Source organism: Megascapheus bottae, chromosome 2, assembly GCF_031878675.1.
Source record: "Megascapheus bottae isolate mThoBot1 chromosome 2, mThoBot2.hap1, whole genome shotgun sequence".
Taxonomy (NCBI): Eukaryota; Metazoa; Chordata; class Mammalia; order Rodentia; family Geomyidae; genus Megascapheus; species Megascapheus bottae.
In genome coordinates this window covers 58,902,091-58,916,342 of record NC_143510.1, presented here as the reverse complement: position 1 = coordinate 58,916,342, position 14,252 = coordinate 58,902,091, and the positions used below count along the sequence as shown (strand labels likewise).

Below are 14,252 nucleotides of genomic sequence, written 5' to 3'. Positions count from 1 at the left end.
AGACACATAGAACAACATATTTACCTTCTATAAAAACCATGGCTTTACACTTTCCTGGGTAAAGAAAATTTAGTATATATTGTTCTGTATGTTAAGAATCGTCCCAAAGGTAGTTCAGTGCAAATATGTGTCATTATCAGAACAGCTTGCTTGGATTTTCCTTTTGTTACTTGGGTTTAAAGTTAGTGACTACCTGATAACAGTGACACTAAAATGAAGTATTATAATCCCACAGTACTGGCTCACACCTGTAATCCTAGGTACTCAAGAGGCTGAGATTTGAGGGACTGCAATTCAAGGCCAGCCCAGGCAGAAAATTCCACGAGACTCTTACCTCCAATTAACCACTCCAAAAGCTGGAAGTGGAGATGTGGCTCAAACGGTAGAGCACTAGCTTTGAGCAAAAAAAAAAAACCTCAGGGATAATGCCCAGGCCCTGAGTTCAAGCCCCTGGACCAGCACTCACAAAACAACAACAACAAAATTTAAATTGAGCTATTGGGATGGTTATGACAACAGCCAAATAATTTCCTTTTTCTTACTTCAATCTATCCAATAAAAAGAGATAAATGAAAAAAAAATGATATGATAGTTGGTATCATCCAGATACATATCTCATACATATGTCATAGATGGTAGGTAGGATAGATAGATAGATATATGATAGATGGATGGATAGATAGATAGATAGATAGACAGATAGATGATAGGCAGGCAGACATCTGGCTTGCCTATCCAGCAGGTCTATGAATTAACCCAAACTCTATGTGGTTGTAATATTAAATAAAATGTATTAAGCTTTTAAAATACCCCAGACACTCGATTAAGTCAGTCACCTTTGTAACTTCATACCTTACAGCCACCTTAAACAATGGGCATTTTTGTTTCTTTTATTTTGCAAATGAGAAGCTAAATGTACTACTTTAAGAGAGATTAAATGAATAACTCCAGGTCATACACAAAACTGAGATATGACCTCAGTTCTGTTTGATGTCAGGGTCTGTGCTGTGCTATTACTTTAGCAATGCTACCTCTCCTTGGTGTAGGAACATCTGTTACTACAGAAAGTATTTTAACAAACTGAAACTGTAACTGATTCAACTAACTTTCCCAGGATAGAAGGAACTCCTGAGGCTTTTAGGACCTGTTTCTAACTGTCAAAACTTGGATTCTGTGAATTGTTCATTACTTGGCTCCACCAAGAAACTACTTAGGGTCAGGGTTGGTGGATTGCATCACCTTTGTCATAGAACATGAACTGAAGCCAACGAAAGCCAGGAAGGCCCAATACATCACACCATCCTTCAGAAAGCTGTCTCGTGGGGTAAGGGAGATGGCCCTGAAGGAACACAGATTCTACTATGGAAAGCATAGAGCCTAGTCCCTGCCCTGCCGTTTTATATTTATAATGTTGAACGGGTCCCTAAAAACTTCCATTCAATTTTATCTGTAAAGTACAGGTAACTTCTCTTGAGAGGAGAAAGCAAGGTGCTTGTAAGGGCCCTCCATAAATGAGATGCTCATAAATGTTCCATGACTGAACAAAGTTAGACCCTTAAAGGGAAAATGTGCCTTCTAGGGAGTCCTTCTGATAGGCAGATCCATTAACGCACAAATACTCCATCACCATGCACTTGTAGTCTTGAGCACAATGATTATGCAGAGTAAGTTTATATATATACAAAATGCCTTGGTAAAAAATCTCAGCAAGTGATGTGATCTTTCAGAACAACAGTAAGATTGTTTGGCTCATCCCATAGTGAATGGATATGGGGAAACAAAAATCGTGTCTAATGTGGTCGAAGGATTGTGCCTATTATCATTAAAGTTAATGTTGTTCCACTAGGTTAGTCTGTACAGTTGTTATGTTTCAGGGGCCATGATGTGATCCAGGTGTATCTGAAATCTACTGAAGAGAGAGGATTTTTCTCAAAAGGGTTTCACTATATTTCAAAGCCAGGGAAAACAAATCTCTCAAAGAGAAAGTCAGCAAATAAGGTGACTTTTTAAATGAGCATCTCATGTACAAAAAGGCTATTGAGGAATAAAAGCCATACCATTAACTAACAGGCACAATATCATGATTATCACACAGACTTGCTAAAAGCAAACTTGCTCTCTGGTCTCACAGACCTGTGTTCTATGTAAACTGAAACCCTCTTCTGAGAGGGCATCTAGAAGAAACACGTTAGCTGGGCTGTGTGGCCTCAACCTGGGAGGTTTTCATTGTTCTTTAAAACCCATTTAGTCATTCTAATCAAACTTCACAAAGGCTGCAAAACAAGTTGGGATTTGGGTTTGTAAACCAAAAAAATCCTGGAGACTGGGATTTTTATATATTAAAAATACTACCTTAACTTGGTTCTCCTGTGTTTAATGCTCTCACAATATTGATTTTCAAAGAAAACAAATCATTTAGGGCACTTGTTTTGTTTTAACATATGAACATATGTAATACTGTAGGCTTATATTTGGTTTTCCTGAGCCAGAATGGGAGTTTGATCTATTCTATAAACCTATGTATAACTGAAATGTAAGTTTTAAGTATTTACCTCTTTTATTGAGGGAGGAACAAGAGGGAGAAGGGCGGGAGGGAGCAAAGGGGGGGGGGATTCTGCATTGATAAAATTTAAAATTTCAGAGTATTGCCAACACTATTATGCTGGTATACTAGTATCATGTCCTGTTAAAAGTATTAGTCCTTCTTTATGTGTCTTATTTACACTTTTTGAAAAAGTCAGATACACAACTATATACTTAAATTTACAATATATTTAGAAGCAAGTGACTAAAATTGCAAAAGAATGTTGCGTGGGAAATGTGTATCATTCTCAAAGAAGCTCTGCTATACTAGCTCTTGAACATCCTCCGCATCTAAAAGTAATAAATCAATAATTTGAAAATGCTATTTCACATCAATATCTAGTAACAAAAGATGTCTACTACATACTTTCAGAAGGGAGAAAGGAAAAAAATGGGAGAAGAAAGGAAGAAATAAAGAAAGGAGAACTGGAGGGAAGAAGGATAAGAATGGCAAAGATAAAAGGAGAAATGCTTATATTTGTGTTATATATCTTATTACCTCTCACATCAGAAGTCTGGAATGGGGCAAAACTTTAAAACAATCACTTCCTTTGAACTCTCACTTCACAAATATGAAAACCTCTGGGCTGCTGTAATTCATATGCTTTCTGTGGGTATCAGTGACAGACAGTACATGTCTCCATGTCTTTCCCATGTTTGTAGAGAGCAGTATCCCAAACATTTCCCCAAATTTAACTTCCAATCTGCCTAGCAGGTCACTGAAAATAACACACATCTACCTTGCAGCAAATATCTTACACAGTAAGAGCGCTCTGTAGTGGAAATGAATCAGTTTTAGAATTAGGAGGAATTCAAACCCAGTGCTATCAATTACTAGAGTTGAACATTACACATCACAGTTTACAATTTTGAGTCACAGCGTTCTCATTTGTACAAGGAAGACCACAACAATCCTCACAGAGGATTAAAGGAGTTAATAAATGTGGGAATTGCCCAACAAGGCCATTGTGGCATTTAGTAGGTAGTCAAGTGTAATTTCTTTTCCCCACACTTATTTTAAAATGCTACTCTCAAAAGGTGTACTTCACAATTCTGTAAGTCTCCACGGTGATTTCTGGAGCATAATTGTATTTAACAGTAAAACCATTACTTCTGCTACCTACTGCATGGGAAAGAAAGTGACCTGCCACATTCATCAGTGGTGGAACTGAGATCCAATCTAATGTCAAGGCAGTAAATAAAATGTGTGCTCTGTGGGGAGATGGGCTCTTAGAAAACTAGACTGTCACGGTAATTTTTTTTTTAAAGAACCTTTCTAGGATGAAAATCAAATAATTTTAGTTAAAAGGAAAAGATTTTCCATGTTTTTGCAGCTAAATCGTAATTTAGGATCAAGTTTAGATAGCTAAATGCTCTTTACAATTCTAAATGTTTGAATTAGATCACATACCTGCTGTGGCAGGCGACACATGAAGGCTACAGCCCCTTTACTCCAAATTAGTCAGAAAACAAAAAGGAACTAGAAAAAAAAACTTTGGCACATGATGATGCCTTGTTTTGTCTTCATGTGCCTTTAAAAAACTCTGCCTAGACCTAAGTATAATATATTAGACCAGCAAACTGGTCCAGTCCAATATAATATAATATATGTAAAGTGTAAACCAGTGTATACTAGCATCAGAATCAACTAGACAAATCAATCCAGCTCAGTAGGTTTACTTTTTACCTTTTCGATAATCCAATATTGTATGTTTCCAAATTTTACATATAACCATTTTCAAGTCTGGAAAGCAATAATAAATTGCTCTCATAATGAATGCATATATTTTAGTAAGAAATAGAAGTCAATTCTAGTGTCCATTTTTTACCCAAGGAAGTCCTTATTGTCAATTCTCATTTCATCATTTTGCACCTGTCTGCTTTCCTGTAATAAATACTAGCTGAAAACCAAGGCCTGTAGGGCAAGAAATAACATTTTCAAAGCTGGAGACACCTCTCTATCATCCCTCTATTTCTTCTGTAACAGGTAAATTCAAGAGCAGCACCAGGCACCTGTGGCTTCACATCTGTAATCCTACCTACTCAGAAGGCTGAGAACTGAGGATTACAAGTCAAAGCCAACCCAGACAGGAAAAGTCCAAGAGACTCTTATTTCCAATTAACCACCAGAAAACCAGAAGTGTCACTGTGGCTCAAGGTGGTAGAGCACGAGTCTTGCACTGAAGAGCTCAGGGACAGCACCCAAGCCAGAGTTCAAGGACCATGACCAAAAAAAAAAAATTAAAAAAAATGTAAAAACCCCCAATGGCAATGAGGCAAGAACTGACAGGGAAGGGCCGGCAGCTGATGTGTAGTTCAGTAGTAGACTGCTTCCAGACCATGCACAAGACCCTGGGTTCCATTCTTAGCACTGAACATACCTTAAAAACTAAATAGAACATGGTTTTCCAGCATTTACGTCCTGAGCAAACTGCTCCTACACTATCCTAAAGCAGAGAATGGCTGTATTATGCCACTACTCCTCACTAATCAAACACAACCTGCAATTCAAAATTGTTTGCTTAGTCAGGTGCTGGTGGCTCACGCCTTTAATGCTTGCTACTTAGGAAACTGAGACCTGAGGATCATGGTTCAAAGCCAGCCCGAGCAAGAAAATTCAGGAGACTCTTATCTCTGTTTATCTACAAAAAACCCCCCAGAGGTGGAGGTGTGGTTCAAGTGATAGAGTGCAGCCCTGAGTGGAAATAGCCAACAAAGAATGAAAGGCTCTCAATTCAAACCCTAGTACTACCCACAGCAAAAGAAAATCAGGCAGTAATACAGACTATAGTTGGTCAAGTCTCTGTTCATCCTTTTCTCCTGATTGGCAAGACAAAGATTTATAAGTAAAAAATTTCAGCTTCCAAGATGGTGAAATTCAGTTCCCACACTTGTACCAAGCCAAGTGGTTCTAAGATGAGCTCCGGAAACTGCAGAAAATCAACTAACAAGACAAGACAGGTTTGAATGACTTAACTGGCATAAAATGCTCTTCATTGTCCATCTATTCCCAAGAAAGACCTGAAATGCAACAGAATACCAATCTGATATATTCAATCTCCTCAGCAAAATGATCTGCTGAGACTCAGAGATAAAAATGAGGTCAGCCAAAGTAATGAGGGGCGTTTGATGAAAGGGTTCAGAGGAATGATAGTTTCCAGAGAGTTAGAACTGGAGGTCCCCTGACACAAATTTACTACATAAAAGAATTCCAGTGTGTTTGAATCTTTTACATTTGGATCATAATCTATGATGATTTGAAGGCATTACCAGATACAATTTACTGATGCATTAAGTAAGGGTTAGTCTTCTTTGGCAAAATGAAGTTTGTTAAAAAAAAAACAAAAAAAAAAACAGGGGAATCAGTTGTTTAAGAAAATCTGCCTCAAATGTCGAGATAATGGAGACAATAGTTGGACTTTATTTCCCTTGTTCCACCTGCTTGAATCTGCTTGTACATTCCCAGTAAGGCTCTGAATCCCACAATGGAACTTACCTGATTATTGGCACACAAGAATTCAATGTATATCACACTAGAACTGTAGAGATACAGACAGAAATTGCATGATCATACACAACTTAAGGATACCTGTACCCAACTTAGTTGATGATAGAGGCCTTTGGCTGTTCCTTCAAGGGGCCTATTAAACTCTAAAGGAAGTCCAACCTTACATAAGCTATGCTCTGAGACTTAGCTAAAAGGAAGAATAACACCCGCACTCCTAACAGAGCTGTTATTAGAGTCCGTAACAATTTATGAGAAAAAAAATCACCTTTCCAGTATTGTAAATGATTCAGAGCATTAATAAATTGTTAAGCCTTCTTTTTGAAGATGAGAACAAACTATTGATTCCAAATACAATATTTGAAGTATACATACATTACCAGGATGGGATTTCCATTCTGCATTTTGCTCTGTAGCTCTGGTCATTTATACCTAAAGCTGAAAGGAAAGTCATCCCAATCTATACCATAAAAAACAGACTTTCTCATGCCTAGTATCTGTTTTTGTGTTTTCTTTCTTATTAAAGTTTAACTCTACCCTAGAAAAAAATACAATTTCCTAGAAGCATTTCAGTAAGAGTTGGTTTCAAACTTAAAAAACAATTTGATTTGTGACTTTAAACATGGAAGAAATAATAATCACCTTCTACTATTCTCTCACTACTAAAAACATACAACAAACCATAAAGATTTATCTTCCTCTCCACATACAGAAAATGTGAAAATATAAAACAGTTCTATAAAAGGGAAACAAAGCTAAGTGGAAAGGAAATTAAGAAACAAGTGGTCAAGGGTGAATCTCAAACTAAGAAAATGAATGAACTGTACATCACTTCTATAATGAAATATTTTTAATATTTTCAATGGGAAAACATGAATAAAATGACACACATCCACACACAAAGTTATTTACCTAGGAAAACATTGACTTCTAATTCTTTTTCTTTGACTTGAAAGTGAAAATGCCTTAGGTTTATACATGCCATGAACAGTTTATCAATGTCATTCACTATTTAGCAATGTATTATCTTCTCCAAATGAAGCATGATTTATAGAACTGAAGAAAACCAACAGTCATGTTATGGGCAAAGGTATGTATTCATATTTATTAGAAAAGGAGACTTATAACAGAATATGAAGTAATTATTCATTGAAGAATGAAAAATTTCGGAAAAAAAATCTTCTTTGGGGGAAGGGAATCTGTGTTTTGGAAATTATACTAAGATAAGCATGCACAGGAAAAATTATCAAGTAGATGAGTAACCTACTAGGGTCATTTGCAAAGAGCCTATTACTAAAGTCACGGAAAAATCAAACATTATTTGGGAACAGATCAGCTTTCCTGTTGCTCTACTTTGGGTGATGAGGCACAAATCTCAGCTTTCCTTTTGTCAATCAAGATGCTTTGGGTTCAGGGTAAACTGTTTTCAATGAAGAGACCAGGATGCAATCAGCTCTATCTACTAATTTAAAGAAAAGTAATAGACTTAAATCTGAAAGGCAATTCATCTTTCTTCTGTTAAGTTTCAAATTATTTATTTATGATGTAATTTTAAGTTTTCTTTCCAGAAGATATTATAATGATGCATTCTCAGAGCAATTACCTTATAGATTGTTTGTTAGTTACATACCAACATATTCCTTTGAATATCTAAGAGCAAACCTAAATAAATTCCACGCTTACTCAACATAGAGTAAGTAACTCCTTGGTCAAATTTGTCCCTTTTAGTCAATTTATGAATCAAGTAAAATGCAGCAAACAGATAACATGTATTGGAAGAATACCAGATTCTATATTATGACTTAAATAGAAAACTTAAGAGTCATTTTACAGTTTAATGATTAAATATGAATAAATATAAGCTCTAAGAAGCAGTTAGATTTAAAGATAAGAGAAATACAATCTTCCAACTATGTTCAAAACTGTTAAGAACAGAATCCACAATTACTTCATAAATAAATGGATATGTATCAACAGATACACATCAATTATTCAGTGTGGCATGCAGCATAGTACGCTGTAATATGGTTGGTGGCTATAGTTACAGGAGACACATACAACATTAACCCCCACCCCCACCCCAAAAGTAGAATAACCCTTTTTTAACAAATGTTTTTCATGGTATATTTCTAAAACGTAAAAATAGGTATTTCTAATTTATGAACTTTTGTTGTTATCTAATGCACATGCCTACAAATAAAATCTAAACTACTTCCAATTTATTTATAACGCCAAAGAAAGTAACTTTATATTCACCTTCATTTTTCTATACCTACATTGATCCTGAGATGTTTCTTGTTTGTTCATGTGAAATTATTTTGGGCTGTGTTTTAAAATTAGTTCAGAACAACACTAAATGAAAAGTATGGGATTCTATTCTATGTTTTTAAATATGTTTTCTTTCAAATTTCTCCATGTCCAACTTAGAGCATGACTCTTCATGGAAGGGGTCTTGTGATTATGGTAGACTCTATTGCTGGTTTATTACAAATCAAACAGTATATTTTATTATTACAATGAAAGCTCTAAAATTTATTAAACTTTTTTTGCCAGTCTCTCATAACTAGACTTACTTTTAACTACCATCTATTTGGCAAAATACTTCATTTTATGGGGAGAACTTGGTTTGTGGTAGTCATGTAAATAAGCATGATTTAAATTAATCTGTTATTTTTCAGAGGATTTTTTTTAAAAGTCACGAACAGCCAAAATCTACAGCTATGACTTGTTTTTACCTGTTTCATGATTGGTACAGACAGATATTAATTATATCATTTCCACCACTCTCCATTCCCTTTACCCCTTCCTTTCTCATCACTCCATCCTCATTTTAAAGATCATATTGTTTGATCTTTTGTTATCGTTCAAAACACTGTATCTTCATGAACCTTGTATGCTAAGCATCAATGTAGAAAATGGTTAGCTGTCATGTAGTGTTAAATGTTGGAAATTTGTCTGAGCAGACACTGGGGATGTAGGTTTAGAATGGGGAAATCACAGGAGGTTGCTGTAATCATTGACAAAGTTAGGAAACTGTGGGACTCCTCACCTTTTGAGCTGCTTTGGAGGGACTCTTGTTTTTGCTGCCTTTTGGTCTCCCCCTGGGTCTCTTAGGAGAGGGCTCACAGGTTGGCTCCTAGTTGTGGAGGGAGAAAAAAACATGATGTTGTGGCAAGATGGTCTGAACGAAATTGATCCTGACTCTTTAGCTGCTTGTCAGCATGGGCTGCTCAGCAGACTATTAGAGCCTATTCAACTCCCAAGAAGAGAGATGATGAGGGTAGGGTTTACAGGAAAGGGAAACAACCCTATTACTTTCAATCCAGAAGTCCAAAGAGGAAACTATCTTACAAACGAACACTAGATTCCAGGTCAAAATTTAAATGACAGTGTGAAAACATTGCATAAGAAAGTCACAGACACAAATAATTTTAATATAAAGTTTACATGGCTATGCACTTGGCAATTTATAGAAAACTGTTTTTTGTTTAAAAATGCTGACTGTTTCAAACAGAAGCTTAAGGTTGTAGATATTTCAACAAACTTCCATATTGAAAAGGTGGCTTTCCATTATCACTCATACCCACGATCTAGGTCGATTAAGACTCAATCGACACTTTCTGAGTGAAATATTGCAGTAATTATCCATGCTTTTCAGTTCAAAATAGCTCCAATCCCCTCTAAAATCTCCAAATAATTATGGTAAATCTGAGGTGGGAGGTTTTGCTTGAATTATCTAGATAATTGCTTCAATTCTCCACTTCCTTTTGGAGAGGGAGGCATGATCTCTAGTCGAAATTTAAATATCTTTTCACAAAAATAAACATTGTTTCCCAAAGCTTTCTTTTAAAGAAAACTCTTATATGGGGGAAGTGCACTAAAGAAAAACTTTATTGTGAGTGTGTGTGTGGGGGGGGGAAGTTATCTGGAAGGGAAACCCAAAGGTTTAGCAGCTTTCAAACGGCTCCCATGCCAAATAGCAAATGTCCGAGTAGTTAAGAAAATGTGATGACTAATACGACAGATCCTAAATATTTATCCCAGGAATCGTCTACTCACATTTCATACAGATTTGGTGATGAAACGAGACTAATTAAAACCCATGAAGTCTCTCTCAATGAAAAGTTAAGGTCTTATTTAGAGTCTGCATAAGCTTCCTCAGTCTTCCCTCAAGCTTCCCTGTGATGCTACCAAACCCCAAATCAAGCACATCAGGACATTTTGTTTCTCTTCTCTTTTCTCTTTTCTTTCTTTCTTTTTTTCTTTCTTCCTTCCTTCCTTCCTTCTTTCTTTGTGAACTTTGGCTTAACTCAAAGGTAAAAATCCTCCAGTCACCTCCAGACCCCTCACCAACTTTCTATTCGGATTCGTGTTTGTTTATTTGTTTATTCGGATGAGAGAAGGGGTGGGTGGCTGAGGTGAGTGCCGGGGGACAGCCGGGTGGCGGGTGGAGGACAAGTGGGGGGTAGAGTGGAGACTTCCTGGGAGGTGTAAAACAGGATCTCAACGTGGTGTAGAGTGTCGCCGGCTGGCGCAGAGCGGGAAAACTCCGAGGCCTCTACATTGCCTTGTTTTCCTTTGATGACTTCAAAAAAAAAAAAAAAAGGTACAACCCTCTCGGTTCTGTGTTTTGTTTTGTTTTCTCTTTTTTTCCCCTAAAACGCATTGGCCGGCACACATAACATTCAACGTCCCTCCCCCCCACCACCACCTTTGCGACTCTAGGATTCTTTAATCTATTTGCTTCGAGGGAAGCGACTGGAAGGCTTGAAGGGAGAAGGAAGGCGTTTGTGAAAGCCGAGGATGTGTAATTGTGGAGGTCTTCGGTCGCCACGTCCCCTCTCCAGCTCCGGGGCGGCCGAGGGACTGGGAATCGCCCCCCTCCCACCCGCCCCCCGCCCCGGGCACCCCGCGCGCGCGGCCCCGCCACCACCGGCTTGCACGCTTAATTGGTTGCATCCGTAAGACAAAACCTTCCACTCCACGGGGGTCCTGGACGCCCCTCGAGGGTCCCCTCCCCGCTCCCACACCGCCCCGGAGAAGAACCCTTGAATGTCTGCAACTCTGGAGGCGCCGGATCCAGGAGCCGAAGAAGTGGGGTGGGGGGGGCGAGGAAATGACCCCGGCTACCGTACACTATCCGAGACACTCCTTCCCACGCGCCCTGGGCGGGCGCGAGTGGTGGAACCCCGTGCCGAGGGCGCCCGGGCTTCCCGCAGCCCCTTCCCGCCGGGACGCCTCGCCTGGAAATCCGCGCGGATTTCAAGATTCTCCCCCCACCCGCCGCCGCCGCCACCACCACCAGCACCACCGAGAACCCCCGGCTGCGGGGCCCCGCGCGCGTCCGCTCTTTGTCGGAAGGGCGCGAGAAAGCTGGGGCCCCCAAGAACACCCGGGGTGTGGGGGGAAGGCTGCGGCGCGCCAAGCTCCTGTCCCACCCCACCCCCCAAAAAACGTAGCCGGGAGAAGAGGAGAGGGAGAAAAAGCCCCCCCCCCCCAGGTCTCCGGGACGCCAGCCTCCCGATCCAGCTCCGCGGGGACGGCCCCCCGATCCCCGGCGATCCCTTTCCCGGGACAATCGCAGCAGCAGCCGCTCCTAAAAGCGCCGGGCGAGCTCCGCGGCGTGGGTCGCCCGCGGTCCCCCGGACACCCCGCGGGAATGGGGGCAGCGGGGGGCGGGGGGCGACGCACAAGAGCGAAAGTCCGAGGACGCTCGGGGCCGGACTTGACCTCCCGCCCGGTCCCCCCACACCCGCGGGCCGCACCGCGCGCCCGGAGTCTGCAGAGCGCACCCTTTGGAGCAGGGTCTCCCGCCCCCGCCCTCCCCACGCCCCGGAGCCGGCGGGCAGCGCCGTCGGCCGCAGCCACTGCGCTCCCGCGCTCCTCACCTCGCCCGGCGCACCGCCGGCCCGGGACCCTCACGGAATCCTCGGAGGAAGTTGGGGTGCGCTAGCCAGACTCTCCCCCCACACACACCCCGTCTTCCTCACCACCACCACCATCACCAGGCCCGCGTACTGACTTGCTGCTGCTTCCTGGGTCGGCCGCGTCCTCGCTTCTGCGGCGCAGGGGCGGCAGGTTGTCCCTGGGCTGAAGTGGACGGCTGCCCGGCGCCTTCCCCGCGTGCGCTCATCCTGCCTCCCGCCGCCGCCGCCCCGGGCGTGCCCCGCACCTTTCGGGAGAAGGGGGTGAAGAGGGGCGGTGGAGGAGACCGCGGGCCGAGGGGAGGGTCGCGAGCCGGCGCGCCGCGGCCGAGGCTGCTGGGGCTTAGGCGGCCGCCGCTGCCACCATCCACACCACCGGACGTCTGGCGGCTGAGAGAGAGAGAGAGAGAGAGAGAGAGAGAGAGAGAGAGAGAGAGAGAGAGAGAGAGAGAGAGAGAGAGAGAGAGAGAGGGCGCGGAGGCGCAGCGGGCGGGCGGCGGGTGGGAGAGAGGGTGGGTGGGTGGGTGCCGGCGGGGCGGCGGAGGCTGGAGGAGGCGGGAAGCGAGCGAGGCCGGAAAGGTGAGGCTGAGGTTGGCGAGGCTCGGGCGGGAGTGAGTGCGCGGTCAGGAGCAGCGGGCGCGGGGCGCACTCCGGCAGTGGCTGGGAAAAGGAAGGGACTGGGAGTGAATGGTGTCCCTAGAAATGTTAGGCGGGGAAAGAATTCCTCCTCCTCTTCTCCCCCCCGCCCCCCCCCCACCCCTCTGGGCAGAGAGAGAGAGAGGAGAGAGAGAGAGAGAGAGGAGAGAGGGGGGGGGGGGGGGGAGGGAGGGAGGATCAGAGCGGTGGGTGGCACCGCGCCTCCTCGGGTGGCGGGAGCCGGTGGCGGCGGCGCGGCGGAGTCAGGAGAGGACCGGGAGCCGGTGGCGGTGGCGGCGTCTCGCACGGGGCGCGCGCTCTCCGGGGCCGGCGGCTCTCGGAGTTCCTGCCCCCCCGGTGACCGTGGGATGAGTGTGTGCACTCGTGGAGGGGGCGGCGGGACCGAGTGCCCACCTCTAATCGTGGGCGGATAAAGGGGAGGGGGGGCTGCCCTGGAGGAAAAGTTGAGGAGGAGGGAGGGAGGGAGGGAGGGAGGCCAGGCGGACCGCCGAGCCAAGGCGCCTGGCCGCGGGCCAGAGGCAGCGTTCGAAATACAACTGCCTCGGCGGCGCCCGGGTGCCACCCGGAGCCCCGCTCACGTGCTCGTGTCCAGTCGGCTGGGTTTAAAGGGACAGGACGGGGCGGGGAGGAGGGGGGGGTGCTGCAGCTTCCTCCCCCCCCCCCCCCCCAGGCTCGCCGCTGCGGCCGCTGGAGGTCACCCCAGGGCGATCGTCCTGGGAAGGCGCGAGAATCCGAGCGCCCGGCTGCCACGTTTTGGGGGTGGGGTGGGCGCCCCCACGGTGCGGAGCCCAGCCTTGGCGGGGACCCCGTGTGACAGCCTCCCCTAGACGAGCCGGAGGCAGAGGGGTGGGAGCGGCGACCCTGACCGCACCTTCTCCCGCACCCCCCCCGCCCCCGCCCGGTGCCCTCTCCACCGACCGTGCGGCCGAACACTCGCAGAACACTTGCACAAAGATACGCGCGCGCACGCAGTTACACGCGCGCCTACACTCTCAGCACACTCTCACCGGCGCACGAGTACACGTGCACCACCGCAAACACACGTGCACACAGCCATGTGCGGGGGCGCGCCCCGCTCACAGAGAGAGCCCCCCCTCTCTCTTCCTCCCCCCTCCCCAGTCCCCTTTCTCTTAAGTTTCCTGTAGCCTAGCACTATACACCTGGATTCGGAATTTCACAAGGAAAAAAAAGGAGAAAAGACAGATTCTCATCTCCACAGTGCTCCACCTGTCCTTCCATGCTTTTCCTTGATTTAAACACCCCTCCCTCTCTCTTCCCCCTCCCTCCCCCTCCTTCCTCTCTCTCTCTCTCCTCTCTCTCTCTCTCTCTCTCTCTCTCTCTCTCTCTCTCTCTCTCTCTCTCTCTCTCTCTCTCTCTCCCTCCCTCCCTCCCTCCCTCCTCCTTTCCTCCCTCCCTTCTTCAAGGCTACAGTCCATTCTTAAAGGTGGAATGCATTTTTTTTTAATGTACCTATTTTTCATTCCCCCAATAACACAGAACTCACGGCGGGGGGGGGGCAGAGGGAGGGGGAGAACGAGGTTCAGATTTTCACACATCACACCCAGAATTATTTTGGACTAATT

The 14,252-nt window shown here is 44.3% G+C and overlaps 1 protein-coding gene across 3 annotated transcripts in view; it reads right to left on the bottom strand.

Moving 5' to 3' along the window:
* The window catches only part of Hmga2 (high mobility group AT-hook 2), a 212,855-nt gene that overhangs the window by 116,720 nt on the left and 81,883 nt on the right, over positions 1 to 14,252 (bottom strand). The window contains exons 1-2 of one of the 3 annotated variants that reach the window (XM_090357042.1): positions 12,111 to 12,629; positions 9,138 to 9,224 (exon numbers count right to left, since the gene is read on the bottom strand). In XM_090357042.1, the coding sequence (XP_090213168.1) occupies positions 9,138 to 9,224; positions 12,111 to 12,221 (198 nt within the window). In that variant the 5' untranslated portion in view covers positions 12,222 to 12,629. Of the gene's footprint in view, positions 1 to 9,137; positions 9,225 to 12,110; positions 12,630 to 14,252 lie in introns of those variants that run through there. The other 2 variants (XM_090357029.1, XM_090357037.1) reach the window with 2 other exon arrangements.